Consider the following 26,855-nt stretch of genomic DNA (forward strand, 5'->3'; position numbering starts at 1 on the left):
TATTTTCCTTGATTTGAAAATCAACATAGGAAGGAATCTTCCCACCCTCAAATAGAGAAACAAACTGAAGTTTTGACCTTTAACGCTGAAGTGTTGGTGATGTCTTATGGTTATCACTTTACCCCTGAGCCCTCTCTGCTAGCCCCACGTCACACGCTCTCCTGGGTCTGGATCCCCGCCAGCTCTCCCTGGGACACCGTTGGGGGCGAGTGTGCGAAGCCGTCTCCTTCTGCGGCTTGGCTTCCTTCCCTTTTCTGGTTCCTCTCCTTCATTTCCTCTTCTTCTTACCCAAACAGCTTTTTATGACTTCTGTTGAACCACCTCTCCCTAAGCCACCATCATAACACGACAGGTTCAGGCACAAAGCAGAGCGAAATCCCTTTGATTTTTATATCTACAGATCTTTCTCCCTGTGCTTACTATTTTGTAATCTGTGCTATAGTCTGTATTGCAAATTTCTAAAACATAAAGAACCCTTTCTGTTCAATTACGTAAAGCACCTAGCTCACAGTGCTTACTTAAATATATGATACTGTGGTTAGTTGAGAGATTTTTTTTTCAAAAACTTAGATTTAAATTTATTTTGATTTAAATATATTATTTATAAATGCATTTATATATTTATAGAAATATATTTTTATATTTATATATTGTATTTTAAAATATAAATATATTTTAATTTAAATATATTTATAAACTATAAAACTATGATGGCATTTCTGTAGGTGATTTCGCTGTCCAATGTTCACTAAGACTGAACATAGAGTTAAACGTTATCACAGTGTGTACTTACGTTCCTTAGAATGATAAGTCCGGGTAAACAAAGGTGGTGAGCTACCAAGGATAGTGGCGTTGCTGCTGTTTGGTACCATTCATCCCATGTTGGTCTCTCGTTTACGGAGTCAGAGATTGCTTTAGTCACATCATGATATCCAGAAAACAGAACTGCTCCAAGAGTGGCCCACAGAGTGGTGCTTTTCATACCTGACTGCGACAAGGTGAGCATAGGAATTGGAAATACGTGTTCAGAAACTTTCAAACCAATATGACAGAACTGAACCTAAGTTTAAAAAACTGAGCTTGTATTTTTCTATATCTTTTGCAAATTTTTCTTCTGAAAACTCATTTTATTCTATAAAATACCAATCTATTACAGTTTAGATTTTGTAAAGTAATCTAGAAAATTCTTCAAATGTTGGTGACTCTCTAGCCTGTAAGGCGGATGCAGTGCTCTAAACATCATTGCCCTGGCTTGTTTTCATAGTGGGACAAGTGTGACATCCCCATGTAAGACGTGAGGGAATGAGGCACAGTGACAGAATTTCTTGCCTCAGGCTGCTGCATATACTGGGATTAAATCTTTCCCTTCTCATTTCTGTGATCAGACTACAAGGCTTTGGCTTTTCACATTATGATATGTTAATTAGAATCTGAGAGAGTGAGTTGAATAAGAAAGTTATTTGTGAAAAGAATCCTGCAAATTTCTTTTATCCTTCAAAGAAAAATGTGCATAGCATTTCCTCCCATATTATTTTTCCTTTACCGTCATTTTCTAAAACTAAAGTACTTTGGAAGACATTTAGGACAATTTTAACACAGTGGCTTTGCACTGAGAAAAAAATATCTCTGTGTGCTGAATGTTTTTAAGTGCTGGTGGAGAGTATATACATAATAAAATTGGGGGAAATTTGCAAGCCCCATAGTGTCATCCTTAGAAAGAGGTTTGGGTTTCTATCCTGGCGAAAGGAAGACTCAAGGAGCCAGAATAAATATTGACAACATCTCCTATTCTGAGTGTGGATGCAACAAGCCTTCCCTGGGTGTGAGCAGAGTCGATGGAAGTTAGGATGCCAGACGTACATGTCCCCATGACACGTGAAGCAAGAAGAACTGAGGGATGTTAGATGAGAGAGAGAATGAGACCATGGGACAGAGGACTGAAAAGAATAGGGGTGGGTGAGAGGCCTCCGGGGTGGCTGAGCCTCAGTCTCATGGTGACAGACCCTGTGGGTGGGTCACTTCCATTTGCCAGGGGTTAAGGGCACATTTGGAGCCTAGCCTAAAAATGTGTTAGCCTTGGTGATTCAATTTAAGAGCACTTGGTGAAAATTTTTGCTTTATCTCCTATTATCACATTTAGGTATTCCTTTTCTACAATGGAAAAAATAAATATAATTATAAGTTTATCATTCACAGCAGGTTGTGTGTCTTTTAGATGTTAAATACGTGTTGTAATAGAAATCTTTTGCCTTGATGAAAAAATGTGGGTGCAGTTGTCTTTTTATAATAATGGTGTTATGTGTGTACTGTAATTTTCTCATGAAAGTGTGATCTGAAATAATCTGAAAGGATAACTGTTCTTGAGATGTTGTTAATATACACTTATAAATAAGTTTTTATAAAAGTGGCACACTTCCCAAATTCTTGTATTGCCCCCAAACTTATATCTATCAGCCTTTTCTGTGTATCTTCTCTGTCTATATCTTTCAGACATGACTGCCTTACGTAGTTTTTGGATCGAGAGTCAATTGCTTAGCTTTAGTGGGGTTTTGCAGGAACATCTACATATTAAGAATCACTTAACTGTCATACTGACCATTACTGTTAGTATATTCAATTAGTAAGGATTTTCTGAGCGCTCACTACAAGGTTCTGTGTCTGTCACTGAGATTTACAGAAGAGCTACCTTCTGTTCATTCATGCATCCACCAACTTGTTGAAGTACCTCTGATGGACCAAGTATGGTGCCAGGAACTTGGGACAAGCTCCCTTTTACACAGAACTGATAGACCCTGTAAAATGGGGATAATATCTCTTAAAGTTATTATGAGGCTTAAATGGAATAAGATTTCTAAAGCACGTAGCACAGCCCCCGAATCATAGGTACTCTGAATGAGTATTTTTCCCCAGGAATGGCAGAAACTTCTTTTAAGAAGCTTTTACAAATCACTGTGAAGGTAGGCTGAATCTTGCTTAATAAAGAATGTTAACTTACTGATTAAAATAATAATCCAAGGGCAAACACATTAAATATTTTCTCCCACTGGACTATCGATGGGAAACACCAAATTGAGAGATTGACAAAAGAATGAAGAGTAAGAGTATTAGGAGTCACATGTAAAAGAATTATAGAATAAAAGAGCTTTTAAAAAATATGTAAAAGTAGTATTTTACTTGCTTGTAGATGCTTTCTTCTTGAGTACTGGCTTTTAGTCACTCTTGACGTTTCACCTGGAGAAGGGGAAACCATCATATCATTGATTAATCTTGGCTATTCATTATTACAGTGAACTCTCAGGAGGTTCAGGCTAAACATCAGAAAGAATTACTATTACGATAACTTAAATCTAAGAAGACAAAGCTAGTGCTTCCTCTAGGGAATCTATGCATCCCTCCACCTGCCTTCTAAAGTCTGATAAATCTTTCAACCTATGTTTTTTTCATCAGTGGGTAGTGTATTACACATGATTTTGAATCTGGTCAGATTTCCTTAATCAAAAAGTGAGGATATTTTTGTGTCCTGTGAATAAGAGTGAACCCCAAACTCGAAAATCAGCTGCAAAGAAAACTAACAGTTTTATGACATAATGGCTTTTCTATATTCAGACTTTTTATATATCAGTTTTGTCATTCCTTCTTTACCTAAAAATAATAACTGACATTTGTAACAATTTCCTTGCTTGACCGATACTATTGCCTGAAGCCTTTGAGGGTATTGTTCTTTATTTTATTTTCCCAGTGCTATCCCATGGGACTTTCTGTGATGATGGAAATGTTCTATGACTGTTCTGTGCAGTGTGGTAGCTGCTAGCCACATGTGGCTATTGAGCTAGTATAACTGAGGAAATGAATTTTTAATCATATTTAATTTTAGTTAATTTCAGTGTAAACTTCAATAGACACCTGTGTGTATTGACTACCATTTTGAACAGCGCAACTCAAGACTGTAAATATTAATTCACAGGAGTTAAAATAGGTTTCAACATAGACAATATTGAGAAAGTTGGTAATGGGAAATTCTGGCTTTCCAAAGAGCTTATATCTCAAATATTCCATTAGGAGTGAAATTTCAAAAGGAAAATCTTTATAATATAAATTCGATGACAAAGTGTGTCTTCTTTCAATCTTGACTTTTGTTTTGTCTTTCCTATTTTTCTGTATTTTTTTCAAGTTGGTAACCTCAACCAAAAGCATTTTTTTCAGATATAAAAATTAGGCCAACAGCTTTATAATTTCTAGTAGTATGTTTTATGAGAAAGAGAGAGAAGAAACAAGGAAACAGAAAGAATTAGCCAGCCTCAGATATTCTTCCTTGGGCTAGCGTGCTTAGCGCTTTAAGCGGGAAGGTCCAAGACGATTTCTGTTAATTCCTTAGGATGCATGTTGTATGGCATTTGGTTTGTTTAGGTAATGTCACCAATTTTATCTTTCCTTCATGGCTTTTCATGTTCTCTTCCCATGAGTTTGCAGGTGACAACTAACCTTTTTAAAAGTAAATATTGAATTTTTTAGAGGCTGGGCTGTATTTACCCACAGTAGTGTCTCTTTGCTTTCCCTTTTTAAAATCAAAACACTCTTTTAAATTGTAGAATGTAATGTTTATGCCCCTAAAAAATGTTGTCTGTTGATTAACTGAAGATTATATTTGCCAATTTGCCTTCTTTGTGTATAAAATTTCAATTAACTGGAATATTTCTGGGGCTTCTGGCTGACTGAAAGCAAATGAAAAACTTATTCATACATTCATTGTTTGTTTACTGATCGCCTGTTTCGTGCCAGGTACTGTTTTTGGTATCGGGAATACAAGAGTGAACAGAAGAGACAAAATGCTCCATCCTCATGGAGCTTAAATGCTAGAGGAGGAATCATTTTGTTTCCGCCTCTGTAGATAACTTTTCTAAAATATCTCTTTCTTTTCATCTTACTAGTATATAACTTATCAACATCTAGTGTGTTTCTTTGGTTGGTTGGTTTTAAATGAAGATTTCTGAGTTGCCTCAAAGCTCTCGTCCCTTCAGACTGTTGGTGTAGAAGTTCTACTCTGAATCACTTAGGAAGCCTTTTAACAAATATTGATGCTGCCCCCTCCTCTCCATCCTGAGTTAGTTTGTCAGCAGTGGAGCCTGAGCATCAATATGTTTTAATCACCCCAGGTGAACATCACATGCTGTCAGAGTTGAGTACCATTAGCACAGAAGGCTTAGATTACTAGCTTGAAGGGTACAGAGCCTCTCATATATACTAGAAGATATTTTAAGACCTTATGATATGGGGACTTGCCTGGCAGTCGGGTGGTTGGACTTCACCTTCCAGTGCAGGGGGTGTGGGTTCAGTCCCTGGTCAGGGAGCTGGGATCCCACATGCCTCGAGGCCAAAAAAACAAAACATAACACAGAAGCAATATTGGAACAAATTCAATAAAGACTTTAAAAATGGTCCACATCAAAAAAATCTTAAAAAAAAACCACCCTAATGATATCAACTTGTTTTGTTTTCATTTGTGATTACAAATTGGGGTATGCAAAAAGCAAAGAAGAAATGGGATTGAAGGTTCTCATTAACTTCTCTCCCCACCTCTTTTACCTCAAATCTAACATTTTATTTACCCACTTATTTATTTAACAGCTATTTGTATGTCAGGTGTTAGGGGTTCAAAGATGAACAAAGAATGAACCCTCCCCTCTAAGAATTTACAGTCTAGTACAGAAGTTTGCAACTTCTTTTAAATAAAAGGCCATATAGTAAAGATTTTTGGTTTTATGGGCCATATAGTCTCTGTCACAAGTATTCAACTCAACTGTTGTAGTGAGAAAGTAACCATAGACAATACATAGACAAATGGGTATGCCGGGTTTCAATAAACTTGACTTACAAAAGCAGGCAATGGTCTGGATTTGGTTGTAGGTTTTAGTTACCATTCTCTGGTCTAGTAGAAGAGAGAAAAAAATAAATCAATAATTACTGTACAGTGGCGTAAGTGATCAAAGCAAGCACAGGTAACTTAGGTAACTTAGTAACACAGGGAAGGGGCATCAAATTAAACTGGAAGATTACTGAAGGAGATGCTATTCAAGTGAATTGCAAGCATGGGCTGGCATTTGGAGAAAGGTAAAGAGAGGATTTTCCAAGCAGAGGGCTAAATATATACAAAGTATGGGCATGTAAAACAATGCCGCTTATGGAACCTAAAAGAAATTCAGTGGGCTAGGATGCAGGTTGCCTACTTTAGCAGGAGAGTGAGGCTAGAAAGATAGGACCTTAGCTATGAAATGAGAAACATGGGTATGAAGCTGAAAGTCTTGAGGGACACAAAGATTTTAAGCAGGGAAAAATAACGTGTCACCTACCAGTTGGAAAGAGGGAGGGCCAGTAGGAGACCATTATAGTAATTCAAGTGGAAAACGATGAGGGTGATAAGAATGATCAGGATGGGATGGATATGAGAGCCATTTAGAACAACAGACACTATTTTGGGTGACTGATTACAGGGAGAATAAATGAGAAGGAAGCAACTTAGAAAATTTCTAGACTTTTGCTGTGGGTGACCAATGGTGTAATTTATGTAGAGGGGAGGAGTCAAATTGTAAAGGGATACAAAATGATGAATTCAGTTTAGGACTTTGAGTTCAAGATAAATGTATGACACTGAAGTGTAGCTATATAGTCAAAATGGATTACTTCTTAACTGGAGAGGGAGATTTGGGAGTCAATGTTCCTAGTGATAGATAAAGCCATAAATTTAGATTAGATCAGCTATAGAGAGTCTATAAAGTGAGAAAATAGAAAGGACAAGGCCTTAGGTAACATGGATATTTAAGGACAAGAACTCTGAAGGAGCAGTCATGTAGAGGTGGGAAACTAGAAGACAGGACTGTTACACAGGCTAATGAAGGAAGGAGATTCAAGGAAAAGGCAGCCGTCAGTACTGAGTGCTGAAGAGAAGGAAAGAAATATGTCTCTGGGAATGTGTGGTATAAATGCCTTCACAGAAAAGAAAGTGAGACCATAGAGATGGGGAATTTGATTCTGCTCTCCGGAAAAGTATGTAAAACAAGTGGGGGTAGCTGAAACACTGCTGGTGGGGCTAAAAATTGGTGGATGTTTCTCAAGGGATGTTTGAAAAACTGTATTGAGAGATTAGACTGTTCAACAATGAGTAATTCTACTTTTAGAAAATCATACCAGGAGAATAATCAGATGCTCTATAGCCTGTAAGGATGAACAGTGTCATTTTGGATCATCTAATTTGATCAAATCCATGAGACATGTCCTACAAGTGCTTACTGATATGAATGACATTGTTCATTTTAAATGTTTTATCCTTCAGCCGTGGCCTCAGACCAAACTTGTTTTAAGTTGCCTTTCATACATTAGATTTTTTTTATTAAGACAGATTTTAAATATTGAAAACTACGAAGTATATAGTAAACAAACATGTATCCATACCCAGATTGAAAAGATGTAGACATTGTGTCATATTTGCCTATGATTTTTTAATATAACATTGTAAATGCATGTTAAAACCCCTTTATCCCCTCCCCAATTCTATTCCCCTCTCTCCCTCACCACTTTATGCTTGATGTTTTTGCTTCCTGACTTTGTTTTTATTATTCATATATAATTTATAGTGTTTTTTGGTATATTTTTAAACTTTAGATAAATACTATCCTGTCGTTCATGTTATTCTTGAGGTTTTTACTCACTGCTGTTTTTGAGATTTATTAATTATGATATATTACAAATGTATTTCTTCTGAAAACTTTGATCAGATTTCATTAGCTGACAATTCCTCAATTTACATATCCACTAGCTCAGGCCCTGGCACACAGTAAGCATCCGATGCATGTCACTGTTCTTATTAGCATGATTATTAATACTAACCTTTTTCCAAATCTTTGCTCTTACAGATATTGTGCATGTCTCCTTCCATCCTTGTATAAGTTTCTTTAACATATATAACTAAAAGTGATATTTCTGGTTGAAGGGTGTGCATTTTTTTTAGATGTTGCCAAAATTCATTCTAAAGAAGTGGTACCAGTTTTTGTTTTCCACCAACACTGCATGAAAGTTTCTGCTTCTTTGTCAACACATCTTTGCCATTTTTTGTTAATTTTCTGTTCTTATTTACCCATTTTTCAACTGGGTTGTTATCTTTTTCTTATTACATTGTAGGAATTTGTTGTATATTTAAATACTAATCTTTTGTCTGTTATAGCTCAGATTAAATTAATAACTTATTTGATTTTTTAAACCTGAAAACATTACTTTTATCAAAATAATTCATGCACATGGTAAAATAAAATAAAATAAAATGGTACAGAAGGTCACATGACAAAACACAAGTCTCTTGCCCCATCCACTCTCAATGCCCAAGCTCACTCCCCAGGTACAGTTTTTTACCACTTGTGCTTTTAGTTCTCTTGATGATTTTTTTCCATAATGTGCTTATACCACTGAGTAAGTATCCTGATTTATCACCTTTGAACATCTATTTGTTCCATGCTCTGAAAGGTAAGGTAGCCCCACTGTTGGCAGCCCCAATTCTCATTCTCATCATGCAGCATACTGGCCAGCTTCTCCCATCTCTTTACTATCTTTCTGAATTTTGTTGAAGTCCTTCAGATCGATCAACTATTCTCCTTTTAACAATAAGTTTGTTTGCTTATTTAGTTGTTTGTTTTGGTCTTCACTTTAGACCAGATAAACTCAGAAGCAATTGTGAAAGGCAAATGCATTTGCTCCCTCCAACAATTATACTCAGAAATTACCAGCTGTAGCCCAGAAGCCTGTTTTTTAATGACTTATTTATGATTTTTCACACTTTGAATATTTATGGAACTGAAATTAGAGTCCCCTAAATTACATTTTTGTGTGACTCAAATTGAACAGTTAGAGAGGCAAAATGAACTTACAGACTTGTTTTGAGTTCTTTCATAAGCAGCTATTTCTGGCATACCTATTAGTTCCAAAGGTGTCTGTTCGTTGAGAGCTGTGAACAGAAGCATCTAACCCTTCCTCAGAGTAACAATTGCTTTCACACAGCCCTCATTCCAACTGGGTTTGGGGTTTAGTATCATTGTGGGGAAGAATAGTGTTTTTCTCTGCATCTGAGCTTGAGAGACCTAAGCCCATCTTTCCTGTTATCTATTCCTGATGTTAGGCTGTGAATTTCCCTGAATGATGAATAGCTTCATTGAATTTTCACTTCCTACTCAATTTCTTTACAAGTTAAAAGAAAAAGAATAGCCAAGAGACCAAAAGGCTTCTACATACAGAAAGTAATAGCTATGCTTTGTAAAACCATGCAGTTTTGAGCTAGAAGCATTGATCTTCAGTGCTGCCTGGTGATTGGTGTTCTCTGCAGAGCCAAATATTACCTGATTTGACCAGTTCCTCTGCTAAACCAGAATCTATTCCTCATGGTTATATCCTCTGAAGATAAGATATGCATATATGAATATGAATAAATATGAAACACCTTCTAGAGCAGTTGTAGCACTGATGAAAGGAAAATTTTATTTGGAGGAAATTTATTTATTTAGAGGAAACTTAGAGGAAAAAATATTTACCATAATTTTGTGAAATTAGTTAAAATGTTCACTGTGGTTATTGCTGGGTAGAAAGGTAGCATGTAATTTGTATTTTCTTCTTACTTGTCTGCATTTTCTAAGATGAATGGGTGTATTTTCTGAAATAATATACAAAAGTTTGTTGGTTTTTATTTTAAAGGCAGGTGCTTTATATGATGATGTTACTACTACTGAAATAGTTCTCCACTGGACTATATTAGTTTTGGACAACCGCTGCTCATTATGTCTTCCTCTGAGAAACGTTCCTGGCCTAGTGCGGAGAAACTGTTATGTTGCTCTGTCACTAAGGCTACAAGGTTGTTGTTTGTTTTTACCGTGCCCATTGGTCATTCATACTCACTGAGCATCCCATGTGCTGCTGCCTTCTGTGGGAAGATACAAAGACAGGTATTGTGGGAAGATATCAGATGAAGTGCAGAACCCCTTCAAAAGAATGATCATGTTTAACTTCTGAGAGTTTACAAATCCATCTGTCAAAACAAATGTGATGGAGTTTTGTTGTGTACAGGGTGATGTGCTGGGTGCTGCACGGATCTTAAGGGAGATTGATGCATGGCCACTGGCTTCCAGGAGCCTGTGGTCAGGTTGGGAAGATAAGACTTTAGTGTGTGAAAATAATTTTTAAAAAAAGAGAAATGAAAGTTTAGAACAACAATCTAAAAGTTGTCCCACGGCTGTGTATAGTCACTAAATGAATGGTACAGGTGCTAAATGCTAGAAGAAGGAAGAGATCACTTGTGGCCTTGAGTGGGCGACAAGGCCAGCATGAAGCTGGAAGGATTTGAGCTGAAAGTGGAAACTACAAGGCATCATAAGGCATGTGTTCATGAATCCTAGAACGTTATTTATTTCTGCCACATTCCACTGGTCAAAGCAAGTCACAAGGCCAACCCAGATTCAAGGTCAGGGAAATAGCCTCCATCTGCTGATGGGAGGAAAGGGAAAGACAATGCAAAGGGGCGGAGTCATAGGAGCGTGTAATTCATTACGAGCTGTTTGAAACAGCCCTAGCACAATGGCTGATAGTGAAACTATGATCAAGTTCTCTGGGCTTGCTCTTATATGTAAAGGAGAGCTTTGGGAATTTTTTTTTTTTTTTTTTGGCTGTGTCACTCGGCTTGCGGGATCTTAGTTCCCGTAGTGAAAGCGCAGAGTCCTAACCACTGGACCGCCAGGGAACTCCCTGAATTTTTTTTTTCTCTCTCTTGTAACTGTTTTCTCATGTTGATAACAAAATGTAATATTATTCTCATCCGTATTTAACATAGTCGGGTAGCACATATATAGATATATGTAGTCTTTCTGGTTTAAGATAAAAGTGCTGTTCATTAATGACTGTTGATTATCAAGCTTTTCCTATTATTGTTGTCCTTATTTGTGTTCAGAGGCCAAAGTTTAAGTATCATTGACATCCAAGGCGGTGTTTGGTAGAATGGAAAGGGCAAGAGCTTTGGAATCAGACTGATTTGGTTTAGATTCCTGGCTCTGCCACATATTAGCTCTGGGACTCTTTCAGCCTTCACATCTGCATCTATAAAATGGGGATAATAGCATTTCCCCCTGCAGGTTTGTTAGTTATCCTTGCTAGTTCTGTGTTTCTATACTGAGAAACTTTAGCTTTCATTTAGTTTTTAGAAACTAGCACCGCTGTTTAAAGATTACTGTCTGATTTAATTTAGTAGGATGTACTGTATTTTGGTTTTGACCTTTTTTGAGAGTCTCTCAGTGACCTACACTTTTTAAATAAAAATGCAAAATTATGCATTCTCCTCTGAGTTGATATTTGACATTTCTAGGACACAAATCCTTTTTTGAGCTGCTTTTTGTGGAATGGGGCTTCTCAAGCTTGGACAGGCTTGGGTTTCTCACCAGGGTGCCCAAGTGTAAGTGAGCCACAGGCAGGGAGGAAGGCGAGCCTCTACAGATAGATTGCTCCACTTAGTGAAGGAGTCGGTTCAGTTCAATAAACATTATTTTCCCCTGAGCAGTTTGTGCTTAATTACTAAAGACTTGATCGTGAAACTGCGGCATTGTTAAAGATTTATGATCAATAATTATAAAATAATCATAATAATGGCTACTGTTTATTGAGTACTTAATATGTGCCAGGAACTGTGTTAAGTGCTTTACATACATCATCTCATTTATCCTCAGCACAACCCTAAGAGATAGGTGCTATTATCCTCATTTTTATAACCTATAAAATGACATAGCAATTTATGAAAGTAGTATAGTACATTCTAGAAAGTTACAAATACAATAGGCAAAAATAAGAAAATGAAGGACTTCCCTGGTGACGTAGTGGTTGAGAGTCCGCCTGCCGATGCGGGGGACACGGGTTCGTGCCCCGGTCCGGGAGGATCCCGCATGCCGCGGAGTGGCTGGGCCCGTGAGCCATGGCCGCTGGGCCTGCGCGTCCGGAGCCTGTGCTCCACGGCGGGAGAGGCCACAGTGGTGAGAGGCCCGCGTACCCCCCGCCAAAAAATAAAAAATTTAGTCACTTCAGTAAGAATTGCAAACTTTTTTTTTCTATGTTCAAGTTCGTCTTTTGAGTTTTGCTTCTACTATTCAGAAAATATTAGTGTTAACATCTTATTATGTGAACTTCTGAAGTTTAGAAAACTTATTTATCTCCCACCAGGCCTAATTTTTAAGATTATTGTCTAAAAACATGATAAAGAAATTATTTTTTTAGATGTAGAACCTGAACAGTGGCCCTTTCTTTTTGTTTGCATTCCTGTTTTACTGTTATGTAAACAGTACATAAACAGTACTGCATTCCTGTTTTACAGGAATCATAATCATTCCTGTCTTGGATGAATCCAGCTGAATATCAGACAGGTTGTATTCATCAAAAGGCAAAAAAATAAATATATGAATAGATCAAAAAATTATTCCAATGTATCAGTTAGCTATTGCTGGGGAACAATCACAAAATCTCATTGGCATAAACAATAAGAATTTATTCTTGATTACATACCTTTGAGTCAGCTGCAGTGATTCTTATGCTACAGGTCTGCAGATCAGCTGAAGTGGCTCATTTGGGGGTCCAGGCTAGATGGTTAATAGCTACCATGGTTTGTTCTTCTCATAATAATGGCAGAAGCAAAAGGGGACAAGCCCAGTAGGGGATTAACTAGATAAACACATACATCCCAGAGGCTAAGTTAGATGTCAAGCCTGAAGTTAAAACGATGGGAAAGATCACACCTACCTTGAGTGTCCCTGGCCCCAAGGCCAAGGCAAAGGTATAGACGTATAAGAGTTCTATAGGGAAATGAAAAATTAGGACTAATTTAATCTACCATACTTCCTTCCATATGTGTATATTTATTTATCTACCAATCCATCTATCTTACAAATAAAAGCATAAATATATACACATAAGCATTATCTACTATACATATATACACAGACATACAAACAAAATAAACTAAAACTTGTAGCTGTGTGTCAAAATTCTTTATGAAACACGAAAATGAGATGGCATATGGAAGCAAGGTGATCAACTCAAGAAGCTAATGTAATGGACCTGGTATAAACTGAGAAGGTTTTGGAGAGTGTTATGTGTATTGAAAAACATAATAAAGAGTAAATATAGAAGCATTTCAGGGACAGGACCAACAGAAATTTGATGAGAGATTGGATACTAGGGACGAGGATGGGGGGAATTAGGGTTAAAATGGAGTGAATGAGAAGATATTAAAAATATCTACAGTTCTGTGAGCCTAGGGAACTTGGGGAATCATACTAGCATGGACCGGAAGGAATTTGTGAAGGGTGACTGGAGAGGGGTTGGTCTTTTCATGATTAGGTTTCAGGTATCAGCAAACATCAAATTGGTCATGGTCTCCAGATGACTGGGTTTGGTGGTGTGTTGAGACAGGAGCACTAATTAGCTGTTCTTGTGACCGTGGCCCAGTTCCTAATATCTCTTGCAGCTCTTAAATTCATAATCCTTTTACCTTTATTGAGACTTAGAGTTGGATCAATCTGAACAAAGTATTTTCCCAAAGAGTTTACAAAGAGAGAAAAGAACAAGATTTATATGTGCAGGGTCAGATGATGCCCTCCAGATAAATGTTCTTGGCAAGCATAGTGTTGTTGTTCTTGTTTCTTTTTTATTCTTTTTCTTTCTCTTTCTTTAACTTGAGAACCTGTAGGCTGAATATACTTCTCTGGTCCAGCCACAGACTCCAGAAACCCCTCTTGTCTTAAATCCACCCACTTCACACGTTTACATTAAGTCCTAGACCTGGAAGACTTTTGGGATTTTGATCCCTGCCCTAAGGCTTAGGGTTTACTAATTGCTGATGAGAAGGTGGAAAATACTCAGAGAAAATCAGGAAAAACCAGAGGTAGGCAAGCACTGAGTCATGAAAGTTGAAATTAAATAACATTTTAAAGAAGTAATAAAATTAGCTGATTGGTCCAGAAAACTGAAAAGTCAAGCTTGTTAAAATCTTTGTTGTTCCTTTACAATTTGACAAGATTTTCAACTCTGCCAAGAGTGGAAACAATATCTTTTCTATGTTCTGAAACTTTATCTTACAGTTAGGTAGCAATGCTACTCTCTACAGCTGCTTTGTCAATTTCAAAAGAAAGAAAAGGAGGAAAGGGCATGGACAGGAAGAAAAAAGAGAACAAAGGATTTAAAGCTGCCTCACTGTTCCAAATAATAATAGAGTTCTTGTCTAGAATAACCCAGGTGGAACAGATCTTTTTGCACACTTAGCACTTTTCCAGAAGCAATGAGAAATGTGGAAATAGGTTTCCTACGTGTGGATGTATTCAAGAAATACTGTTTTTTTTTTTCATTAACTATATTCTCTAGCTTAAATGTCTCTCCTAACAAGCCCTTTTTCTGTTCAATCCCTTCTGTAGAAATGACTTGTTGATGGTCTGTCGCCAGTTGAATATGGAAGAGTCTGTGGCTGAGATCATGAACCAACTGGGCGCTGATGAAAATGGGAAGATTTCCTTTCAGGATTTTACAAGGTGCCGCATGCAGCTCGTAAGAGAAATTAGGAAGGAGGAAGTAGGCCTTTCTGAGAAGTCAGACAATTCCTGTAAAAAGAAGAAGCTGAGGGACAGAATTGCTTCCTGGCCCACGAGCAGTGACAACAGTTTGGGTAGGTACAACCCCGTGACAGTTCATAATGCACCCCTTCGTGAGACTGGCCTGCCCAGCCTGATGCCTGCTTGTCCCCAGGCTGTCCTCTGGACCACACTTGCTCTGGGTGAGCGCTTGCTAATCCCCCAGTTCTGTCCTGTGGCTTCCAGTTCCTGGTTTACTGCTTTCTTTATTTTAGTTCTTCCATTTCCCAAGTATAATAATGCACTCAAATAGCTACTGGGGAGGAAGGGCAAACTGGATGGGAAAGGTGAACTGAATCATCAGGCCTCAGACAGTCTTCAGGGACTTCTTCAAAGCTTGGTTCAGATCTGCACAGTGAGGTTTTTAACCATTTCTTTTTTATGTAATGTGTAAAAATGTTTCTACAAACTGCTTTCCTGTTCCTGAGTATTATTGTTTCCTACTAATGCAAGATAAGCAACTAGAAAGAAAATTCTGAAAAATGTTGACAATTACTGAAGCTGAGTGATGGGAACATGGGGTTTATTGTACATGTTTTTGAGAACTCAGATATACATATTTTTAGTATGTTTATAAAAAGTTTAAAAGGAAAAATGCATCTTAAATGGATAGCCTGAACCAAGGGATACAGGAAGTATCTGAATTTTCTGCCTATACTTTAAGGAACTTTTTTTCCTTGGAAATGTCTCCTGGATCTCCCTCTCTGTTTCTTTCTCCACTCGGTAGATCTACTGGCAAGAAGTGAAGCTCCATGTTAATTGTCCATCATTTGTTAAATACATACTAATTAGCTTGGATGATTCTGTACTGCCCCACAGAACACACACACACACACACACACACACACACACACACAGACATGCACACCCTGAATGGTGTTCTGGGCAGTGGAATAATTGGGAGCATTATTATATTGAGTAATTGAAATAATAAAAATGCCCTCCTGTCCCCTGTGCCTTGCTATCTTAATGGATTCCATTTTAGCTGCAAATCAGCTATCTGGTAATTCGTATGCTCTTAGTGCAATATGTAGAAATATTTAATTTTTGAACTAACATTTTTCTGAGTATTAGTGTATGTTCATTATAGAAAAATAAGGGAAAAAAGGCAAGCAGAAGAAAACAAAAATCATCCTTGATATCTTGCTACCCAGAAATAACAACTACTGTTTACATTTCTCCCTCTCTTTCTCATGTGGTGTGTGTATGTGTGATTTAATTGTTTCTTACAAATTTTTTCACGTACTTTCCATGTAATTTTGTATCCTGCAGTTTTTCCTCTGCATATTCCTCAGGCTTTTAAATAGCATTAGAAAGCGTGATTTGTAATGGTTGCATCATGTAAAATGGACACTAAGAATTGGTTTATTAAATGAAAGGATAAGTAGAATTCTTTTTGCTAAGCTGTATTTTCTAATTTTTCTGCCAAGAACTCGGATTTCTTTTATAAGTACATAAGCACACACACATATATATATTTGAAGGGTTAAGTAAACTGTGGTATGTCTCAACAATTGAATACCATATAGCCATTAAAGTAATATATAAATGTGTATCAAATGTGTTTACAGAAGGAATACTTGTATGAAAAAAAATTATACTGACTGTTGAAAATTGTATTTTAATGTGTGGTGTTTACAAAATATCTTGAAAGGAACGGTTTTGATGGAATTGCTGCCCATATCTAATTGGTTTGACCGTCTCATAAGATTGCTCCAACTAAAGAAAGAGTTGAAAAACAATTCCTTTTTATCCTTTTCTATAACCACATACTCTTAGAGAAAGAAAAGGTAAGTGAGAGGAGGTGAATCGGAAAAGGTATCATGAACTGAGGAAATGCCAGCACACATAAGACCATTTACCAATTTATCTTGGTAGTTAAGGCTTCAGAGGCAGCTTATGTGAGTGGGAATCCTGGTTCTGTCACTTACTGCCTACACAGCACTAGAGAAGTTACTTAATCTCTCTGTATCTCAGTTTCCTCATTAATTATTACATGAGAACAATTATTGTTATTTGGAGGAATAAAGAAGCTAATATAGGGCTTCCCTGGTGACGCAGTGGTTAAGAATCCGCCTGCCAATGCAGGGGACATGGGTTCGAGCCCTGGTCAGGGAAGATCCCACGCACCGCGAAGCAACTAAGCCCGTGCGCCACAGCTATTGAGCCTGCGCTCTAGAGCCCGTGAGCCACATCCACTGATCCCGAGTGCCACAACTACTGAAGCCTGCGCGCCTGGAGCCCGTGTTCCACAACAAGAGAAGCCACCGCAATGGGAAGCCCACGCGCTGCAACAAAGAGTAGCCCCTGGTCGCCGCAACTAGAGAAAGCCTGTGCACAGCAACAAAGACTCAACACAGCCAAAAATAAAGAAAGAAAATAAAAATTTTTAAAAAGAAGCTAATATATAGAAAGCACGTGAAATGATGCCTAGCATAGCAAGAAAACCTAGATGCAAGTTAAGTTAATATTGTTATTATTATTACCACTCAGTTTTATTTCCTGGAGATTGTCACAATTACACTCATGTTGGAAAACAACTTCTCTTCAGTCTAATGTGAATCAAATACATTTAAAAATCTATAATAATTAAACAAAGCTTTATGTGTTCAATCAGTCCCTCTCTTTTCTACATCATCAATCTTTCCTTCTGATTCTATATAGATAAACTCTAGTATCTCACATCTTGAGGTCAGGAGAAACCTTTTCTTGACTGCATGTGCCTTCTAACTACTGCCCCACTTCTCTGCTCCTCTTAACAGTTAAACTTTTGGAGGAGTCTGTCTACACTGAATGCTTATCTGTCCTTACCTCTCATTCTTCCTTCAGCCCACTCTTCCCAGCTCCAGTCATCAGCACTCCACTGACCCTGCTCTTACTGCTTTCACATTGTCCGACCCAGTGGTTCCTCCTCTGTCCTCATCTAGATCTTTGGCATTGGCTCAGCTGACTACTCCTTCATTCAGCTGCAGTTTATTTTCCTGGACTTCTCAACACGATATTCTCCTGTGTTTCTGCATACTGTTTTGGCTTCCCTCTCTCTCTGTCTCTCTCTCCCTCCCCCTCTCTTTCTTTTTTTTCACTCCTCTTCTCCTGGACCACTTGCAACTTTTGAGGTGCCTTGGAGTTACATTTTCTCCCTAGATGATCTCATGTGGTCTCATGATTTTAAATACTGCTTTTGTGCCAGTGACTCCCAAATGTATGTATCTAGCCCTGCCCTTTCCCTTGAGCTTCAGAATCAGGTAAAATTGACACACATTCCTGCATATCTTATAGACGACTCAACCTTAACATGGTCAAAAAGTTTTTTTGTTTTTTTGTGTTTTTTTGCGGTACGCGGGCCTCTCACTGTTGTGGCCTCTTCCGTTGCGGAGCACAGGCTCCGGACACGCAGGCTCAGCGGCCATGGCTCACGGGCCCAGCCGCTCCGCGGCATGTGGGATCTTCCCGGACCGGGGCATGAACCCGTGTCCCCTGCATCGGCAGGCGGACTCTCAACCACTGCGCCACCAGGGAAGCCCCAAAAAGTATTTTTGATTCCCTTCCCTACCCTTCCTCCCAGGGTCGTTTCTGTCCCAGATATCCCCACCTAGGAAATATCACCATCCACTAGTTTGCTCAAGCCAGCAAGTCCCATTGCCTCTTTTGCCAGAGTACTTCCAGAATCTGTCCACTTCCTTGGCTCTCCTGCCACCACCCTTTTCTAACACCGTCATGTCTTACCTTGGCTACTAAAAGAGCCTGTAACTTGGCCTCCCTGCTTCCTCCCTTGACTCCTTACATTTCATTCTTTACCCTGCAGTCAGAGTGGTCTTTTAACATTATGAAAACATGCTTAGGTCATTCCTGTGCCTACAGCGCTCCATGGCTTCCATATGAACTCAAATGAAGTCCAAATTCCTTACCGCAGTCTACCCCGTTCCCACCACTCTAAGTTGATCTCATAGCAATTCCCCTGACTTCTTTTGCAGGCTCCAGCCACACTGACCTTCCTGCTATTCCGCTAACTTAGCAAATTTAGCCGGCCGCCAACCTATGCCCTGGCTTTTTCCTCTCGTCTAAAACACTCTTCTTTCTGACCTTCTCTTTCTGACGTTCTCTTTGCATGGCTGACTCTTTCCTGTTATTCAGATTTCAGCTTAAATATTCCCTCTTTGGAGAGGCCTTTCTAAGCTAATGTAACCTCTCCTTATTTACTCCTTCACATGCCCTTATGCTTCATACCACTAATTCTTATCTGACATTATATTATATGCTCACTTGAACATTTATTTATCCATCTCCCCCAGTGCAATAAAAGTTCCGCTAGAATACTGATGGCCTTGCTGGGGTCCTGCTATACCCCAGCACTTAGAACAGTGCCTGGCCCATGAGACATGCTCAGTGCGTATTTGTTGAATGAATGAATGAGCAATGCACTGTGTTCATGCTCTTTTAGGGCTTCACAGAAGTGCAATGCATAGTTCCAGACGCTAAGTAACTTACAGTTTAATTGTGGAGTCATAAGCACATGACAAATTAGGTAGCAGTAAGGTTTAAATTAGAGTCAGTGAAACTTTAAAGGCCATTGAATGGTGCAGAAGATAAGGTCCCTAAGGAGATCTAAGAAATACCGTGAGCAGGAGTTTCAGGAAAGGGTTGAGATTTCACCTGTGACTGCATTGTGAAGAGAAGTAGAAAGAATGTTGTGCTGTTGTGAGAAAAGCCTGAGAAAAACTTAAGTTTAACAGTTAAGTGTCAGAAAGACTTGATTGTCAGCCCTAACATTTCACAGCGCATCTCAGCAGGGAGTCGAGTTGACAGAAAAAGACCTGTCAAAACATTACAGCCTCTACTTGGAAGAGGAGTTTCGATAGATTCATTTTTCCCAAATGTGTTCCTCAGAACACGGATTTCAAGAGATGCTCATAAATATTATGTGAAGAAAGAATTTCTTCGACAAATAACATTTGAAAACTTTGGGTTGAATTAGATGAAGAGTTTACTTCGAGACATCTCGGAGTCTTTAATGTGCTAACGTTTCCTGTGAATCTCCAGGAGAAGAATAAAATACATAGCATTCCCCACATTTAACTGACCTTAAACTTTTATTTACAAGTCTTCTCTTTCGCCTTTCTCAAATATACTTTGGGGAAAAATTAAGATATCTGATCAACTAAATCATAATAGATTTTTGTATCATTTTATGTCACTTTAGAAATAATATTCAAAATTTTTTGTCTTTCAGGCACCAGCTCTATAAAATTTAATAGTTATAGCAATAATGAAAAAGGTTAAAAATTACCAATATTTACTATGCACAAGGCAATTTTCTAGGAACTAGTATTATATGCTAAACTGATAAATCCCCAGGTTCACCACTGAGTTGCTGTGGGACTTAGGCTACATTCCTGATTATTCTGAGCTTCACTTCTCTTATCTCTAAAAGTAGAGTAGGGGCTTCCCTGGTGGCGAAGTGGTTGAGAGTCCGCCTGCCGATGCAGGGGACACGGGGTCATGCCCCGGTCCGGGAAGATCCCACATGCTGCGGAGAAACAAAGCCCGTGCACCACAACTACTGAGCCTGCGAGCCCCAACTACTGAGCCTGTGTGCCACAACTACTGAAGCCCATGTACCCTAGAGCCCACGTGCTGCAACTACTAAGCCCACGTGCTGCGACTACTGAAGCCCACATGCCTGGAGCCCGTGCTCCACAACAAAAGAAAAAAAAAAAAAAAAAAAAAAAAAAATTAAAACTAAAATTAGTTAATGCAAAACCTGTCTAGTCCTGAAACATCCCAATTTTTCAGAATGAATGGTACTCTTAAATATTGTTGGGGTTTTGTCTATGTGTATAAATATTTTTCTAAACTCTTAAAACAGGTTAAATTAAGTGAGACAGAGGGCATTTTCCAATTCAGCTGCATTGACCCTAGTATGTAGAGTTATGGCTGGTAAATTTAGAGAATCGAATGTGGTTTAAGCTCTCTGTGGACTCTGGATGAGAAATTAATAATTAACACAGTCTTTTAAATAAAATCACTCACTGAGAGTGTTTCATTGTTAAAAATACTGCCCAGTTAGCATAAAGCCAGACTAAAGTCACAGCAGTTTTTAGCCCAGTTGAAGTTTTCAAGAAGTTTGTTTTTTTGTTGGTGGTACTGGTGGTTTTTTACATACTCTTAAGTCCTATGTCATAGGGTTAACAATATGTTTATTTAATTTATCCTACCCCTAGAGGCTTCTAAATTCTTTAAATAATAGGTACCATGTTAACGTTCTTCTGTTGCATCCTGAGAATACTGTCAACAACTGTCCGTAGATTGACTGTTTTTAGAGTTAATTTGGGTAGATTTAGTTCTTGATTAACTTAGTCCACTTGTATCCCTTTTTATTAATCATTGTCCTTCCTGGCCTTGAGCAGTTCCTAATACCCACTGATTCACCTGTTCATACTTCTCAGATTAGACTTGCCATGGTCCGGATCTGGGTCTTCCTCCCCATACTCTGAATTACTGCAGTTTCCTTCTAACAGTTCTTTTTGTCTAATTCCAGTTGATGCTGCTATGACTTCCAAATATTTTAAATACGTACTTATGGTAAAAATGCACTGATTCTCTCTTGCCTACTTAAGAGACTCTCTGAACTCTTTTGGATGTCAAGACTCCTTACCATCCAGTGGGCTCATCCTACCTTACTCCATCTTGTTCCCCATTACTTCTTCACATGGACGCTTAGCTTCAATAATGCTGGCCTTCTAATTGATACATTCTCCTCAAGCCTATGTTTTGAGTTTTGTTCCTTCTGTACTATATTAGTTAGAGCTTTTTGGTGACAAGCCACAAACCCTCAACACTAATATTTTGAAGGAAAAGGGGAAGGGAAGGAGAGGGAGGGAGGGGAGAGGGAAAAGGGAGGAAGGAGAGAGAGAGAAAAAAAATGTGAATATATTGGAGGATCTAGGCAGTTAGATCTAGCATGAATAGCTCCAGAGATTCAATGCCATCAGTCTTCTTCTTTCCCTGTTTCAACACTTTCCCTCAGAAATAGCTTTATTCTCAGGCTCCTTGTTGTGGCCTATAGCAGCCCCAGGATTACTCCCGTTCTGTTGAGCAACTACAAGAGAAAAGAGTGATTTTTCTCTTCACAGCAGCTCCACAAAAATCCTGGAAATTGGTCTCATTAGGTCTTCTTGGGTCATATACCTATCTTTGAACACGTCCCTGTGGCCAGAAGAATGCAGTGGTCTGATTGGCTAGGCCTGGACCACACACTCAACCTATAAGATTGGAGTGGAGTTGTTTCTATCCACATCATATGGACTCAGAGTTGAGGAAAGGAGGGAGGGAATCAAGGTACTGTCATCACAAGAAGAGTAAATGGATGCAGGGCAGGTAGAAAGAGCAGATGGCCACCACATGGTCCTATGTGTAAATCTTGCCTCCTGTCTTTTCATTCAATATATATTTTGGCAATCCTCAAAAGGCTTTAATAATGCTACATTAAACTGACGTGTACACATATATTTTGCAACTAGGAGATTCAAGTGTGTCTTGTCATAAAACCAAATTGTAAAAATTTTAATGCATTCTGTTTTTTAAATGTGCTTCTATTATATCCTATGCCTATCCGTCATTGTAATTATGAACCATCCTGTGTTATAATAGTACATTTATATTTCTTTCTTCTCAACTAGATTATGTATCCTGGGTGAATAACAGAGAGCCTCACACATGCCAAACACTGGATGAACGTTTGATCAATAAATTAACATATCAATGAGCAAAACTGTTTAGTACTCATAGTACCTAGTCTTAGGTTTAGTAACTATTTGCTGATTTATTGTCAGTCTTCAAAGCATGGGCCTCTTTCTTTTAGGTAGAACTATTCCTTTCAAATAAGACATGTGTTTGGACCTAGGCATTTTTTTACAAGAAAATTAGTCCAAGTAATGTGTTACAGATCAATCTTTTCAAGATTAATTTTTTCCTTTAAATCTGTTCTTTTTTTGAGGTTATAGTCTCAAGCTGGATATAATAAAAGTACCAGAACATTGAGTTCATTTCAGCTAGTGTCTAGTAGGTGCCTTCACTGGGACACTTGCTGCTAAAGTGACAAAAGAACGAGAAGGTTTGCTGTCCTTGATTGAAAAATATGGCCACAATATTTTTCAGCTCTTTTCCCACACCCCTTGAATCTAGGGTGGCTTTGTGGTTTATTTCGACCAACAGAATGTGGCAAGAGTGAAATTGTGTGAGTTCTGGAGCCTAGGCTTCAAACTGCCTTGCAGCTTCCTGCTTCACCTCTTGGAACATTCCTGCAACCATGAAGGGAAGTCCAGTCTAGACTGACAAATGGTGAGAGACCGCACAGAGAGGCCCAGCCAATAACCAGCCTCGAGGCCCCAGACACATGAATGTGCACATCATAGTTTCTCCAACCCCAGTTGAGCTACCAGATGACTGCAAGTCACGTTAATGATCCTAGGTGAGATAAGATGGAGAACTGCCCAGGTGAGCCCAGCCCAAATTGTTGACCCCAGAATCACAAGAAACAGTAAGTTGCAGCTGTTTCAAGCTACTAAGTTTTGTGATGGCTTGTTACATAGCAGTAGATAAGTGATATATATATAGGGAATTACCCTTAAGAAGCTTGTGTAAGTATTATGAATATGAAGCAAGACAAAAGATCCCAAGCCATCTATAAATTAATTGCAACCCCTATCAAAATTCCAGTGGCATTTTGCACAGAAATAAAAAAAAAAAAAGCCTAAAATTCGTATGGAACCACAAAAGACCCCAAACAGCCAAAGCAATCCTGAGAGAGAAGTACAAAGCTGGAGGTATTGTACTTTCTGATTTTAAGCTATATTATAAAGGCATAGTAATCTAAACAGTATGGTAGTAGTATTAAAAACAGACACATAGACTAATGGAACAGAATCAAGAGCTGAGAAATAAACCCACGCATATACAGTTAACTAATACTTGACAAGAGAGCCAAGAATACTCAATGAGGAAATGATAATCTCATTGATAAATGGTGTTGGGAAAATGATATTCACATGCAAAAAAATGATATTGAACCCCTATCTTATACCACTCATAAAATTAACTTGAAATGGGTTAAAAACTTAAGTGTAAGATTTGAAACTGTAAAACTACTAGCAGAAAATATAAAAGATCCTTGATACTGTCTTGGCAATGATTTTTTTTTAATATGACAACTAAAAGCACACGCAACAAAAGCAAAAAGTAAAAAGTGAGACTGCATCAAACTTAAAAGTTTCCGTACAGCAAAGAAACAATCAGCAAAATGAAAAGGCACCCTACAGAATGGAGAATATATTTGCAAACCATCTATCTGACAAGCAGTGAATATCCAAAATATGTAACTAGCTCATACAACTCTATAGCAAAAAAAGAACAAACTGACTGATTAAAAATAGAGGACTTGAACAGACATTTTTCCAAAGAAGACATACAGATGACGAATAGACACATGAAAAATGTTCAACATCACTCATCATCAGAAATATGCAAATTGAAGCCACAATGAGATATCACTTTACACCTGTTAGAATGACTATCATCAAAGACAAGAGATAGGTTGTTGGTGAGGGTGTGGAGAAGAGGGAAACTTGTGCACCGTTGGTTGGAATGTAATTGGTACAGCCACTGTCAAAAATACTATGGGGCTTCCCTGGTGGCGCAGTGGTTGAGAGTCCGCCTGACGATGCAGGGGACACGGGTTCGTGCCCCTGTCCGGGAAGATCCCACATACCGCAGAGCGGCTAGGCCCGTGAGCCATGGCCGCTGAGCCTGCACGTCCAGAGCCTATGCTCTGCAACGGGAGAGGCCACAACAGTGAGAGGCCCGTGTACCGCAAAAAAATATATATATATATATTATGGAGTTTCCTCAAAAATTTAAAAATAGAATTAACATATCCAGAAATCCCACTTCTGGATATATATCTGAAGAAAATGAAAACACTAATTCAGAAAGATATCTGCACTCCCATGTTCATTGCAGCATTATTCACAACAGCCAAGATAGGGAAACAACCTAAGTGTCCACTGATAAATGAATGATAAAGAAGATGTGGTATATATGTACAATGGAAGAGTATTCAATCATGAGAAAGAAGAAAATCCTGCCATTTGCAACAACATGGAGGGACCTTGAGGGTATTATGCTAAATGAAATTAGACAGAGATACAGGTCTTCCTCAAAAAGCAAGAAAAAAATCTCAAATAAATAACCTAACCTACCACCTAAAAGAATAAGAAAAAGAGGAACAAATAAAGTCCACAGTCAGCAGAAGGAAGGCTATAATAAAGATCAGAGAAGAAATAAATAAAACAGAAATTTAAAAAAAAAAGAGGAAATATCAGTGAAACCAAGAGCTGGTTTTTTGAAAAGATAAACAAAATTGATAAACCTTTAACCAGGCTCACCAAGAAGAAAAGACAGAGGACCCAAATAAACAAAAAAGAAATGAAAGAGGAGAAATAACAGATACCACAGAGATACAAAAAAATCGTAAGAGAATGCTATGAACAGTTACAGACTAACAAATTGGACAACCTAGAAGAAATGGACAAATATCTAGAAACATGCAGCCTGCCAAGACTGAGTCAAGAAGAAGCAAAAAATTTGAACAGATCATTAGAAGTGAAGTAGAATCTGTAATTTTTTTTTTCTTCCCTATTGCATCTTCCTCCCTCCCACCCCTCCAGGCAGTCACAAAGCACGGAGCTGATATCCCTGTGCTATGCGGCTGATTCCCACTAGCTATCTACCTTACGTTTTGTAGTGTATATATGTCCATGCCTCTCTCTCGCTTTGTCACAGCTCACCCTTCCCCCTCCCCATATCCTCAAGTCCGTTCTCCGGGAGGTCTGTGTTTTTATTCCTGTCTTACCCCTAGGTTCTTCATGACATTTTTTTTCTTAAATTCCATACATATGTGTTAGCATACGGTATTTGTCTCTCTCTTTCTGACTTACTTCACTCTGTATGACAGACTCTAGGTCTATCCACCTCATTACAAATACCTCAATTTCATTTCTTTTTATGGCTGAGTAACATTCCATTGTATATATGTGCCCCATCTTCTTTATCCATTCATCCGATGATGGGCACTTAGGTTGTTTCCATCTCCGGACTATTGTAAATAGAGCTGCAATGAACATTTTGGTACATGACTCTTTTTGAATTATGGTTTTCTCAGGGTATAGGCCCAGTAATGGGATTGCTGGGTCGTATGGTAGTTCTATTTATAGTTTTTTAAGGAACCTCCATACTGTTCTCCATAGTGGCTGTACCAATTCACATTCCCACCAGAAGTGCAAGAGTGTTCCCTTTTCTCCACACCCTCTCCAGCATTTATTGTTTCTAGATTTTTTGATGATGGCCATTCTGACTGGTGTGAGATGATATGTCACTGTAGTTTTGATTTGCATTTCCCTAATGATTAATGATGTTGAGCATTCTTTCATGTGTCTGTTGGCAGTCTGTATATCTTCTTTGGAGAAATGTCTATTTAGGTCTTCTGCCCATTTTTGGATTGGGTTGTTTGTTTTTTTGTTATTGAGCTGCATGAGCTGCTTGTAAATTTTGGAAATTAATCCTTTGTCAGTTGCTTCATTTGCAAATACTTTCTCCCATTCTGAGGGTTGTCTTTTGGTCTTGTTTATGGTTTCCTTTGCTGTGCAAAAGCTTTGAAGTTTCATTAGGTCCCATTTGTTTATTTTTGTTTTTATCTCCATTACTCTAGGAGGTGGGTCAAGAAGGATCTTGCTGTGATTTATGTCATAGAGTGTTTGTTCTGCCTGTGTTTTCCTCTAACAGTTTGATAGTTTCTGGCCTTACATTTAGGTCTTTAATCCATTTTGAGTTTATTTTTGTGTATGGTGTTAGGGAGTGATCTAATCTCATACTTTTACATGTACCTGTCCAGTTTTCCCAGCACCACTTGTTAAAGAGGCTGTCCTTTCTCCACTGTACATTCCTGCCTCCTTTATCAAAGATAAGGTGACCATATGTGCGTGGGTTTATCTCTGGGCTTTCTGTCCTTTTCCATTGATCTTTCTGTTTTTGTGCCAGTACCATACTATCTTGATTACTGTAGCTTTGTAGTATAGTCTGAAGTCAGGGAGCCTGATTCCTTCAGCTCCGTTT

General features: G+C 38.4%; 1 protein-coding gene across 1 annotated transcript in view; it reads left to right on the top strand.

The window, feature by feature from the left end:
- Positions 1-26,855, top strand: part of MCC (MCC regulator of Wnt signaling pathway) — a 447,124-nt gene that overhangs the window by 60,659 nt on the left and 359,610 nt on the right. The window contains exon 2 of the mRNA XM_007451192.1: positions 14,475-14,722. Within this exon, the coding sequence (XP_007451254.1) occupies positions 14,475-14,722 (248 nt within the window). The remainder of the gene's footprint in view (positions 1-14,474; positions 14,723-26,855) is intronic.

This window comes from Lipotes vexillifer, unplaced genomic scaffold (assembly GCF_000442215.2).
Source record: "Lipotes vexillifer unplaced genomic scaffold, Lipotes_vexillifer_v1.1 scaffold91, whole genome shotgun sequence".
Classification (NCBI taxonomy): Eukaryota; Metazoa; Chordata; class Mammalia; order Artiodactyla; family Lipotidae; genus Lipotes; species Lipotes vexillifer.